The following is a 13,645-nucleotide window of genomic DNA, read 5'->3' on the forward strand; positions in this document are numbered from 1 at the left end:
TGGTTCCCCACGCCTGTTCAAGCTGGTGTGCTATTTTGGAAAGCATCCAGAGGTCTAAGACTTAAACTGAGATTAAACTGGATGGCACCAGGAGGAGTTTGCGGGAGCTGCCCTGAGGCTGGTGAAGCTGCTGCTACTATTGCAACCAAACTGGGAAATTAAATCCAGGCGTCAGTCAACTGTTAGCAACTCTCTGCCTGTGGCTGATCAAGTCTCCATTATATTTCCGTAACTATATATGTCTATGTTTTCAATTAAAATGATTACTTTAGCAGGCAGGATTATAGCTTTGTGACAAGTCTACAAGACTTAACATTTGGTGATCATACATGGGTAATTTCTTTTCATGAATACATACCTCTATAAAGGCTCTATAGCCAAGCTATAGCAAAAGAAAGACAGAAACATTGGCTTGCCAGTTTGGCACAGGCCTGGAAATAGATATCGGGTTAATACGGCAGAGTATATCAGTTCTTTCTATCTCTGGTATTCAGCCCCCAAACCCTACGATCGCTGTCAGATCAGTCTTTGGGCAGACACAAATGCCATGCCAGCCTCAACATGTAGAGACAACTACTGAGAATGTCAGAGAAAATGAAACAAGAACTGCCCCACTCAAATAGTTATAGAGGGAGGGAGTCCACTTTTGAAAAGTGTGTTTAGCTGGGACTTCAGCTTTCTGTGTTATGGAAAATGGAAGAACACATGGACCCTTGAGCTTCCTTTGTTAGACGAGTATTTCTCAAATAGGGTTGAGATAGTTGAGGGTGAAGGCTTCAAAGGGCAGCAGAGGTATAAAGCACGATGCTGCGTCTACTGTGATAATTGTAGAAGAAACATTACAAAATCCAAAGTGGTGACTTTAATCCTCGAGGTTGAGGTTGAAACTAAGGTTGTGTTTAGTCAAATGGGCTTCGGCTGGGGACAGTGGTGAGGGAATTAATGTAGTCGATGAAAAGTCTGGAAAACCTATGCATGTTAGCGTAAACCCACACCAGACCACAATGTTGGTCTGTTTTTCTGTGTTTACAAGACAGCCGGTAGTTCCTTTTTGGTTGGGCATGAAAAGGAGACAGGGGTTAAAGACGTACTGTCAGTCCCGTCGCTCCCCGTCTGTGTCTCCCTGCATCTGAAGTAAATGAAGTCAGTGAACTCTCAGCCCCCTCTGTGCAGTGTTAACAGCCTTGGCATCAGAAATGGCCAGCTCTGCACACAAAACCATCACTGCCAGCCTTGTCATTATGTTCAATCTTTTCATTAGATCCTGTCCATTTCCACTCAGATACATTTTTACAAGCTGGAATACATAAACACTGCATTACGGGTGCTTTTAAGCATGCAGTAAATGCGCTGCGCTACCCTTGAACTCTGGAAGCAAAACAAAAGCTGGGCTTGTTTTGGATGCAGACATGTTGTTGATGGATTCATAAAGTGTCTGATGAAGGTTAACCCAAGGTTCACTCTCTAAGTTGTGCCCACCACAACCCACATTTGTTATCCCGGGCGCCAAAGAAAACTCCAAATCGCTGCTTGCTACATCCTCACATCCTCTCACAGTCGCCACGGGATGAGTTCAAGGTTTCCATAGCAGTTTAATGTGAACAATTACACACAGGTAGTGAGTCATTAAGAGGCATGCTCTGCTTCTGTTTGCTCGGCCATGTAAAAAAACAAAAAAACGCAGAGAGCCATTCGGTGAAGTGGCTCCAGACAACTTATAACAATGTCTCCCATAGCTGGCAAAGCAGCATGGGTCCACTCCTTCCACTCGGTCAGTGCCATGGATATGAACCCTGATTAACTGCAAACAAATCTTGACAGCTTTTCCTCCCTCAGGGATCCAATTATGCCGTTTGTTTATGATTCTCTGTCATTTAAGTAACCTGCTGTTTCACAGCGTTACCTCTATTAAATATCATAATACCCACCTCAGCTCATAAATCAACCAGAGGTATGCACATTCTGCGTGGGGCCTCAAAATGCAAGCAGTGGAGCTCCCCATTGAGAGCATTGATTTCAGTTTTATAAATACCATGAGATGGCTCTGCCTGCCAGACTGACTGCAGGGAGTGTAAACCTGGAATAAACACTCTGAAGACAAACTAACCACTGATACAAACACATCAACAGGAATAGATTAATTTGAGCACTGAGGTTCTGATAAAAAAACCTCATTGCTTTGGCCAGCAACCGATACCCAGTTAAAGCTGGGGAATGTGGATACAGCTAAGCACTGGCTGGTATGAGTTGTGTAAACCTTGACAGCGACACCGACAATGACTTACCACATGCTGCCAGAGGAATCCCTTTCTCCAAAGGCACTGTAGGATCCATCCTGACGTTTGTAGGTCAGCTGTCTCTGGTAGCCTGGAGAAGAATAAAGAATGGGGGAGGTGGTAGGAGAGCACTTTCAGCACAAATAGTTCCTCAAAATGTGTAAAAAATTACAAAAATGATCTTCAGACGTTTTCTCTATACAACACTGCAGATGCTTTGTTTAAAACGTCTCTTCCCACTGCAACTGCTCGCAAAGCATTTCATAGGATCCTCACCTGCTGTATGTGCACTAACTGCAAGGTTAGTTCGTCAAAGAAGAGTAAACAGATAGTAAATTGTATTTAGTGTCCGAGGAAAGTGTCAGGGTGTTAAGTAGGGGTTCTTCTTTCAACGTGTGATCTTTGAAGTTCAGGCCGACAATGAGAAGCAACGAGGCGAGACTGAACTCTGGGCTACGTTTTACAGCACCACTTCAACTTTTGTTATTTCTCTGACCTCGAGATTGTCTTTGGCCATTTGTTTGGTATTTCATGCAGTGAACACAAAACCAACAACATTGTGTTTAATATGGAAATCATAGCACGTTAGCACGTCCTGTTCTTTATGCAGCCCAGTCGCTGAACTCTTCTTTCTAATGATGCATAACCTGCCCACATTTTTGGATTCTTCTGGGATCCTGAGGCTCCGTGCACATTTTAAGAATTCCTCACAGTCACAACTCATTTACTGTCGATCCGTCCGCATTATAGCCTGTCCCTGATACGGTATGCGAGAAAAGGTCGGGGAGGGTTAAGTGGAGAAAACCGAGAAGGTGGAGAAAAGATTGCTCTGGGTAAGTGAGTAACATCAACCAGCTTCATGTTCCAGGATCCAAAGTATTCAGTGCCAGCTAGGCTTCTCTGTGGAGAAATCCACAGCTCCACAAACAAAAAACATTATCCAAGGTAAACTCCACTCCAATAGTTTCCAGAAGACCGAACAACAAAGTGCAACTTGCCAACAATTAGACAACATTCCTTCTGCTAGGCATTAAGTCACTTTGCCCAAAGTCGAGCCAGAAGGGATTTGAATTGTTGAGATTTATTATACACTCTAAGAGCTTGATTGATGCATTTGTTTCCCAAGCTTAAACAGCTGCTGCCTAATTTGAGGTAGGTCTGCAGGGTTTGGGGAATGCAGCGGGTAAGGATGTCATCGGTTATCTCACCAGTGGAGCCAGACAGGTGAAATCTGTGGTGCGGAAGGCAATCCTTCATCTGTGCCAAACATTGAATCACCAATTGTGTCCAAAGAAGTAGTGCAAGCTTGTGTGAAGTAAGAGCTCTCGGTACTCCTGATACATAACTCGTAATACATATCTTTATATTTGAAGCTTTTTACTGAAAATCTTATTCACATGTAAAAATCCATACAAAAAGTAAAATAATAAGAGGTATAGATAGTTTTTTTTTAAGCGTAGTGGAGAGCTCATCTTCTTAAAGGTGCAACGTGTCAATAAAACCAGCATGTGATTAGGTTGCAGTGTATTTACCTTGCAGCAGGTAGTCCGTTGCTTCATTCTCAACCGCAGAGCTGAGCTGCCTGGTCTTCTGCAGGTACTTGAGGACAAAGACGTTGGGCGCGAAGTGGATCATGTTCTGCTCCCCACATCCAAAGGGCAGGCGCAGCAGCTTGTCCAGGTTATTCAGAGTTGGCCCCATCACATCCCCTGAAACGGTGCACACAAACACACACTAGGCTTTACTGATCTGAGCCTTACGCATTTAGAGATGAAGATAGGAAGTAGTATGATGGAAGTAGTAGAGGTTTCTCACATGCAATTATAAGTTATATGTATGCAAACATAGAAATAAAGTTTACCAATCATAAAGGCGGTGGCTCTCTCAGATCCAGGCACCATGTTGTGTGGCACCCCCAGAGTGAAGGCCTCGTTGTGGTTCTCATCAGAGTCTTCCTTCCTCCAGATCTTAAACTCACCAACTGATCCCCAGCCTGTTGAGAAGCCTATGTGACGCACCTGGATGGACAAACCAATTATTACTTTTGTTATTATCTGCATAGATAAATCACTGTATATAGTATAGTATATAGTATATAAATGCAATAAAAGAGTCAAACCTGTCCAGAGAATTGGCCTGTCCACTGGAGGATGACAGATTCATTGGATGGATGTAAACCATGGCCCACCTGGAGAGAACAACAAGATAGTAGTCAACGAGAAAACATTACAAATAAGTGAACCCATTTTTTGGAAAGCAGCTGATGTTTATTTCTTTTGGACTCCCTCATACTTAACACTAATAATGTCTTTCTGCCAAGTCTTGGTGATGCTGGTGTGATTCACTCACCTCCCACACACAAACACAAACATACAAACGGACCAATGGAGAGCACATTTCCTCTCTGGTACTAGAGTTTCATTGCGTAATCACATTAAACCACACCATGCAAGGCCGAGCCCCACAGCTCGTTCAACCCAAAAATGGCATCATCCCCAAGAAGATACATGAATCCCATCGGGCTGGACTAGGCAGGCTTTTCACTGCTGCCTCTGGGTGAATGCTTTGAGGCTGATGCTGGGGCTGGGGAGCAGTGTGCCAGCCAGAGAGCGCCATGCTAGCACCAGGTCATGGATCACAGTCCTCAGTGACTTTAGACCATTAGGCGTGACCTTACAAGAAAGCATGCCAGTAAAAGTGGCGCCAGACCTCCTGACACACAGACCCCATGGCCTGCTGAGTCTTTTTTTTACTCTCTACTCTTTGTGCTGGAGCATCCGCTTATTATCTGAACACAGATCTGTGGCGCTTGTTGGTGCGGGAGATTTAAACACTAACCTGCTCAACAGTTGATTAATTGCTGATAATCTATCCCACTAAACCAACACATATATATTTATATCCAACCTCAGACCCCCTGGAGCTTCAGTACTGGAGATGGAAGTTGCATAAAACCAAAAACACCAAAACAACAGCAACCTTTTCTCTTATTGACTTCCCTCTACAGTTCCTGTATCTCCTTACCTGGACCACGCCTCCCTTCCAGCTGATCCAGAAGCTGCGGAACTCGTCCCAGGAGAGGATGCCTGGTGTTGCGGCACTGATCAGCGGCTCGCCCATCTTGCCCAAGGAAATCCAAGAGCGAGTGTTTTGCCGACCCCCAAGTACGATCTCGAGCATCTCTGCACTGTCGTGGGGGCTGGCGGAGAGGGCGAAGTGTGCATCGTTGTGGGTCTTCACTGCCACTTGGAACTGGTTCATCTTGGCCGGCTTTTTCACGTACTGATACTCATACTTGTTGGGCGTGGAGATGTGGATTCTCTCTGAGAATGTAGATGAAATACACTTTGTTTTAGTGAATTAGTCATTTCAAGAAATATAATTAGGGAGATGATACAGCTAGGAAAACTATGATCTACCATTGGTCTCCTGAAAAAAGATTAAAAATGATGTGACATCAGGAAAATACATCAGCACTAACCATTGGGACAGAAGAAGACACTGTAGGTGTATTCTCTGGGAAGGCCTTCTGGCTACAAGGAGAGGGAGAGGAAGAGAACGAGAGTCACAGGAAAGAGAGGAAAAGTTTCGACAGGTAAACAATTCGAACCTCATGTTGAAACATATAAAAGCAAATCTTCTCTATCAAGTGACATTGATCAGCATCAAGTCTCTCACCTCCACCAGGATAGTCCTACGGACATAATCCAGGCCAATCGGGGTCCTTCTATCGTCCGCGTCGTTACTCGTTTTGCTTGCCTGGAGTCCATCAGAACAGCAGCTTGGTTCACTGTAGGCAATAGCACGAGCTATCGGGGTAGCAGAGAACAGGCACAATGTCATACCTTTGGTTGCGCTGTATGTCTAGAGTCGCTAGATTTGAGTCTATATTCAGTGTGTTATTAAATAAAATGTGAAGGACTGGGAGCACTGGGGTTGAGGGACAATCCCTTTAAACATGTCTGCAGAGTTGTTTTGTAGTTCAAATTGTTTATAATTATCATTATAAAGTTCCATTTGCACATTGAGGCTCATCCTACGCATATATATATATATATATATATATATATATATATATATATATATATATATATATATATATATATATATATATATATATATATATATACTATAACAATGCTGGCAAATGTCAAGAGATTTGGACATCAAAAAGTGTTTGTGAAGTCAAAAATCATGAATACCTGGATATGACCATATCTGTAATGCCATTTGTGGACATCAACATACGTTACACAGGACAAACATGTCGGTAAGAGGACTCCCAGTTCCCTTACTGGGGAGCACATTGGAAATGTGGCCCTGTGCCAGTGGCGTCTCTTTGTGTGTGTGTACTGAGAGGGAAACACAAGGGGCCAGAGGACTAGGAGTGGGGCCATGGGGGGCCCATTGACCGCCAGTGACCTGCAAACTCATCAGCATGCCACTGAGTGTCACAGCACAGCTCCGGTTGCTCCCCCACTGCCGGCCTGCTTTGTTCTCACATGCGTTCTGGAGGGGACTGTTTGTAACTCTGGGTGGGTGACCAGATCACACACGGCTCAGCCCCTTGGCCAGCAGAGCGCTCTTAAGTCAAAGACTTGCCTTTTTGAAAGGCATCACACTGAGGGCACTGAGGTCCTGGTGAAAAGGCTGATGTTTTCTCAAGTGCTACGCCGCATAGGAATTCAAGTAACGCTTTTTCAATGATACAGCACAATCTAATCTGTATTGTTTACATTCGCATCAAAACTCTGACGCATACCTTCAAAACAAAGGCTGAGCCGGCCCCTTTTCGGATAATGCGACAGGGATTGTGGGATATAAGAATAGTTGATCCTATATTGTTGTAATAGTTTGACTTAACTTAAGGTCTTTAGGAATAATATATACAACATAAAAGGTGCTTTGTTACTATGTGTGTCGTAATAAAGTACGCCAAACATTGTTGATCTATTATACTGACCAACAGTGAAACATTTTTGTGAAAATGCTTGTGAAAATGCTTGCCAGGAGAAAATTCATTTCTCAAGTATTTCCAAAGGAAACACATGATATCTGGCCAATTTACCTGGATTAGCTCTCTAATCTTTCCCTTGCAACTGGCAGTGTCTCGACATTATTTAAAATAATGTGCATGGAACAAGATAGTGTTAAAACCCTACAACCCTGCCTGTAAAAAGTTTTAGAATTATGGAATCCATTAGAGAAATCAATTCTCATTCTTTTCCCAATTTCTTTTGGGGGGAGTTTTTCCTTTCCAGAATCAAGGGTCAAAGGACAGCGGCTGTGGTAAACTGTACAGATAAAGGCAAACTGTGGTTTGTAAAATGTACTTAATAAATCTGACATTACTACCTGTGATGTTTGCGGATCCCAGTTCCGTGAAAGACAACACGATGGATGTAGGTGTAGCCTCTCCGGGAGCAACGCACTTCTTCCTGGTCAGGTGGTGCTTTCCAGGGTGGCCAATGAACTTCATGCCTTTCGGAACTGAGACTTTAACATGAACCTGAGAGAGGAGAAGAAGCGGAAGAGACGAATCAGAGGCAATTGATCTCCTCTGACAGGCTACAATGACATCATTTCTGCCGGCACGCCCCTCCCTCATATGGCGTGTTCTCTTCAAAGCCCCGAAAGCGAGGGAGAATTTTTTAAATCACATTGTGAATTCTCCATGCTGACTGACTCATGCTTCTCAAGCTCCCTGAAGGATTATGTTCAACTCATCGTCCAATTTTCACAGAGGACTCGGTAATGCGGAGGGATCTCTTAACTGTTCTTCATCCACACGCCACAAGTCGTAAATAACTGAACAGAAAATATAGGAATCACATGTTGCCGGGGTGGACATCAAAGGCGGGGCTACTCTGGTTTGTATATTCATCTAACATGACATCAGGGCAACACACGCACAGGCTGTTTAAAGGGCTCATCTGCAAACATCATGATGTCATCTGTGTGGAGCGCAGGATGGACCTATTTAAGGCCAAGACAGAACTAATAAGGGGCTATTCAAAGTGAGCGCTACAACATACTTCTGGGCTAATCTAATAATTTCACATTACAAACCGGGGCTTCTTTTGGCAACCATTTCCAGACCCTCAGTGTTACCTTCATGTATTCCATAACAAGCCTCGTCTCGCTCATCACATTGTTTTGACATCACACCGGTTCTGCTGAATGCCGATGTAAAGAAAACCTTCGAGGTCGTCAGAGTGGTTTGCATGTTTCAGCTAATCGGCTATGAAACACATCATGTGTTTTTAGATTGGTTTCCAGCACCTAATGCACCTGTGATCCAGTCTTCACTTCACAAACACGTTGTCTTAGACTGAGGATGGAGCGTGTGGTATATTGTTTTGTAAAGCCCTCAGAGACAACGATGTAATATCTATATGACTTTCCTACTTTCTGCAATCTACTCATGTCATTACACGGCAAAAAGCAACTTGCTGAGATTTAACACTTGCTTAAACAGGTCATCGATAACAAAGAACACTTTTTGTTTCTGTTATTTTGTTCTCCCTCTACAGCATATAGGTATCTTTATTTTAGTTTTATCACACATTTTTCTGTTGTACAGCACAACACATCCACCAATCTATCTGCACAAGTAAGTGTTATATTCTTTTGTTTGTATTATATTATAGAATTCTCCAGCAGACAATTGTTTATTTATTGTGTGTTTTTAATTTTAAAGTAAGAACTAAAAAAACAGATCCGTTACATTTACATGAAATAAGTACTTTTTAGCATTGGGTGGCTCAGGGTACCTTGGCAAAAAAAAAAAAATTGCCAGGGTCTTACATTGTTTGGGACCCACTGGATTAACCAACTGAAAATGATGTATTAATTTAAGTTTATAAAGCTAGCAGAAGTGACAGAGTTCACTGAAACCTCACAAAAACAGAGCGCACAATCGGTTGTCACAAAAATCTCACTTTTAGTTTATAGGAGTGTAATGAACCCCAACCGCCTGCCTGAAAAACATAAAGCTTATTCATAAAGCTTATACAAGCTTTTTAATACCCTCTTAGACCATTCATGAGGAAACTGAATTCAAAGCTCTGTTGGTTGGATGGTTCCAGTAACGTAACAATGTGAAGGTAATAGGCTAAAGCACGAGTTTGGCCCTTTAAACCTGATCCCTGTCAAGAAGTGGAACCCTCGTCATCTTCATAGATATGAGATAATAAGATTACAAAGTTTGCACTGTGTGAATGCGACTGCTGTTGAGCCTTATTGCACAGACGCTGTAACTTCCTGTCCACCGGCCGCCTCATTCATCATCTTACCTCGGCGCAGGCTGACAGGTAGTTGTAGACAGTGAGGGGAACTTTGGTCTGCTCCCCTCGGATTAAGCTGTAGGGCAAGGTGAAGTCGACAAAGAAGGGCTTGAAGGTCCGAAGCTCCGCTCTCTTTGCCAAGCCCAGCCCCTTTTCCTCCGACAGGCCAACAGCTTCGGTCACCCAAGTGGTGATCGAATCCGGCACTTCCAATTGCAGCTCAGCTTCGCCGGTCTCAGAGCTGTTAGTGACACATGTTGAGACACAACTTGAGTGGCAAGCTTAGTTGGAGAGTTGTTTTTTTTTAAGCATCCTTTCATGGTTGCTTAATAAAAAGGCACAGACTACAAGGACGAGCTTGATGAATCAATGGAGATCACTTTTATGTTCGTAACACCTGTGTCAACACCAACACCTGCACCAATGTGCCTACAGCAAACTCTCTGACATGGATAGGTGTGAGGGACAGTCAGGAAGTTGACCTGATCTGTTTCTATGGATGAAATGGACTGAGCTCATTATTGGCAGCGCATATTTAATGTTGGTGTTGGCAAACTGTCGCCGGGCATAATAAACTTGTAAAAACTCCATGTGCACCCTTCCTTTTGATCAAAGTTGCCCAAAATCCACTTTAATGGACTTTTAAGGGAAATCAGAGCGTTGGACTTCACAGGAAATTAGGCAGAGCTGGAGTCCCATCCAAAGGAATCAAGCATATGGAAATCTATGGGCCGTTCATTTATATTGGCTGAAAATGAATGGAAGGAGCTGTTGAGAAAGTCTGTTCCAAGATCGCCCAATTTAAATGAGGCACATTCACACCCAGAGGGGAGAAATGCTCCATCAGGCTCCTCTCACACCTTTCCTCTCTTCTCACCTCCATCTTCACTCTCTCTGTCCCGCGGATCTTTTCTTGTTCTTCTTATCTATATTCTTCTAATCACACTTTTTTCTTTTTTTCTTTCCTCCTCCTAATCTACCTATCCTTGTCTCCTCTTGTACTTCATGAATGTTTCTTTACTTTTGTCTCCTCTCTGTTTCATCCTTATAGGTTTTTGTATATTTGCTCTTCCCCGTCTGCATTTCTCTACTCTGCGTAGTGCTTTGGATTGTGACTAAATCCCATATAAATATAGACAATCTGGTGCACCTGATATTTCTAGCCCCGGGCATGTAACACACTAATACACTTTTACACAAACACACACACAAATATTTATACAAAGATTGAAATACCTGATGTTGAGGCAGTGCCACACCCAAGTCTCTGGGAAAAATGTGCGTCTACGCTTCTCTGCTCTGCAACCAAAACACAAGCTGTCATCAATAAAAGGTTTCAGCTGCTCACAATAAAACAACACCATAATTGGGAAATGTATTGTTCTGCATTCCGCACTGACAATCTCTCGTCACGTCATGTGTTTAATGTTCATCACTACAGTGATGAGTATTTGTGGCATGAAGGAATGCAGAGCTCAAATATGAACAAAGCAACGAAACTAATTTATTTTGTCATGTTTTTCTTTTTCTTGTTTCATTACTCATTTTGGAGACCTTCGTCATCCCAGGCACCGCAAATGCTGAAATGCGTATTACTAGAATATAATTATAGGTAATCATTGCTCTCTCGTGGCTTTTGCTTTCAACTTAATTGTTTTCAGAAAGATAGATGCTTTAGCAGCTGTGTGTGGTCCAGTCAGAGATCACAGTACATATTCATCACTAACTTGTTTTCTTCAATTCGACATTAAGGAGTGGAATAAGTAACTCAAATACAAGAACCCTTCATGGTTAGAGAAGCATAAACACACATAAAGGGGCCATCCCACCAGAGAAAAGCTGAGACGGGCTCTGGGTTTTAGCTATTAAATAACCATAAGGCTTTTCAGTCGAGAAAACAATTTTAGGAGCCACACAGACGGCCTTTGACTCCTCTGAAGCCGCTCATTCACCTGGTTGTGGGTCGCGAGTGCATGGCAGCCACTAAGGTGGAGGTGTGCGGCTGGAAGGCGGGAACGGCCTCGTCTGTGTACATGCCTCCGCTCTGCCGGTGGTTTAAACTCACCATATCTGTCATCACAACCAGCCCTGTTTCCTGTGTTAGACAGAGAGAGAGAGAGAGAAAAAAACACACACACACAAACACACAGTGATTACTATTTTTTTTTCATACCTGTACATCACCGTGGGCTCTTTAACTAAGTGTGTGTTCTCACTGAGAAAGCAAAGCGTGCGTCCTTGGTGATGTCCCAGTGCCACGGGAACACAGAGGAGCGCCTGCGTCTCTTTGATGACAGCCCGGGCCACCAGAAGTGTCCGTCTTCTTTGGGAATGCCGAAGGCGTCCGAAACGTCAAAATCTGCCAGCTCTCTAAACACCTGCCAGGAGGAAACTCATTCACTTGTTTTAAGAAAAAGAACGGGTATGACTTCGTAAAAGACTCAGTCACATTTCAAGGTGGACATAATGGAGCTATCACTGTAAACTTAGGACCGACCTTGTCTGGACTGAGCTGGAAGTCAGGCTTTAACAGATAAAGGCTCTTATCCACAGCGGCCACACACACACAGGAGCCTTTTTCGGCGCGAACGCGCAGAGTCACAGGGTCTCCTGGCATCGACTCGTTCGTTGACAGGGAAACAGACACCTGCAAACCAACCAGCACAATTCAACTGTGACATGACTATGGACCAGCAAGCATCCATGCAACCAGTTGTTAAAGGTCACGATATTGTGTATTAAACCTCAATGAATAGTTGGCTGAAGGGATACAACTAACAGTTATTTTAGTTATTGATTAATCTGCTGATACATTTTTAGATGCATTGATTCATTCATCATTGATTATGGCAGAAAATAGTGAAAAATGCCACTTTTATGAAACAAATCCTCATGTTTGAAAAGCATAAACCTGCGATTGATTTTCTGTTCATCTGTTAACTGACATAAATGGTCCAGCACTAGACGGCAGTGTTGCCTGATAGTTCTTAACTAGCAATGTATTGTATCATATGCAGTCGACGAAGACACATCCTATAGTGTTGAATTGTAAGATGTGGTGGGAAACACGAGGACAGAGAGTGGAAAACTACAGACCTTGAAAGAGGGAGGGATGGTGAGAGTCGGCCATAAACTTTCACACTTCAAAAACTATTTTTTCAGCAGTGCACAGTCACAAATTAGCCCAGTTAATCGGTTCCGCTGCCCTCCTTTCACCACTCTGTAACCTGTCATCCTCTGCTGTCACGACCCCACTCATCTGCCTGCGGCCTGCGTGGCCTCTGTCTCATCATGCCCTCACAACCCCCCCTCCTCCGACACACACACACACACACACACACACAGAGTGTTGTAATGGCATACCAGGGAGCTGTAAATACTTCAGGGAGTTAACTCCACCTAATGCAGGCAGGAACTGGGGAGCTCTCCCAGGCCAACACAGCTGTTTGTTTACAGACGTTACACTGTGGACAGAGCTGGTGCATGGATACTTGGCCTCAGTTCCAAAATATATACACAGACTTTTCCAGGTTTTAATTAATTATTAATAAAGCTATTTTTATAATACTTAAGACATATCCAACATCAATGTTTGGGCAAGTAACTATCCACCAGTAATCATAGGTTCAATGTATTAATGTGTGGTAATATTACAAGGTTACAAGTTACACAGTTTGTATTTGTCCTTGTAGGACAGGGTTGCACAACATAATTTAGACTGGAGTCCCAATTTGCTACATAGGAAAGAAAACAAACAAAAAAACATATTATATATGGATGAATTAAGGAGTCTCATAGCATTTGAAGTCTGGTGGTTTGGCAGCTAAAACGTCTTTATCTCTTTCCAGACGGCAGCGGGGTGAACAGGTTTTTCCTGGGTCTTGTCTTTAAATAATAAAGGGTATTACAGATAAAACTGAATTTCTCAGGATACTTAAAGCCTTTCTGTGTGACCAGTCGAGTCAAAACATGGGCCTCAGTAAACGGTACTGTCGCATTGCATTACACAAAACTTCATTTGGACAATCAGTCTTTTCGGGTAAAGGAGCAAAACTATAAAACCGTCTCCCAACTGAATTGAAA

At 43.1% G+C, this 13,645-nt stretch overlaps 1 protein-coding gene across 1 annotated transcript in view; it reads right to left on the reverse strand.

Moving 5' to 3' along the window:
- The window catches only part of cpamd8 (C3 and PZP like alpha-2-macroglobulin domain containing 8), a 39,637-nt gene that overhangs the window by 16,925 nt on the left and 9,067 nt on the right, over positions 1-13,645 (reverse strand). The window contains exons 16-28 of the mRNA XM_079220735.1: positions 12,060-12,209; positions 11,779-11,940; positions 11,515-11,657; positions 10,799-10,861; positions 9,572-9,803; positions 7,632-7,785; positions 5,955-6,085; positions 5,758-5,809; positions 5,301-5,599; positions 4,396-4,464; positions 4,138-4,294; positions 3,809-3,985; positions 2,286-2,367 (exon numbers count right to left, since the gene is read on the reverse strand). Coding sequence (XP_079076861.1) covers positions 2,286-2,367; positions 3,809-3,985; positions 4,138-4,294; positions 4,396-4,464; positions 5,301-5,599; positions 5,758-5,809; positions 5,955-6,085; positions 7,632-7,785; positions 9,572-9,803; positions 10,799-10,861; positions 11,515-11,657; positions 11,779-11,940; positions 12,060-12,209 — 1,871 coding nt within the window. The remainder of the gene's footprint in view (positions 1-2,285; positions 2,368-3,808; positions 3,986-4,137; positions 4,295-4,395; positions 4,465-5,300; positions 5,600-5,757; positions 5,810-5,954; positions 6,086-7,631; positions 7,786-9,571; positions 9,804-10,798; positions 10,862-11,514; positions 11,658-11,778; positions 11,941-12,059; positions 12,210-13,645) is intronic.

The sequence above is a fragment of the Taurulus bubalis genome, assembly GCF_910589615.1.
Source record: "Taurulus bubalis genome assembly, chromosome: 7".
Classification (NCBI taxonomy): domain Eukaryota; kingdom Metazoa; phylum Chordata; class Actinopteri; order Perciformes; family Cottidae; genus Taurulus; species Taurulus bubalis.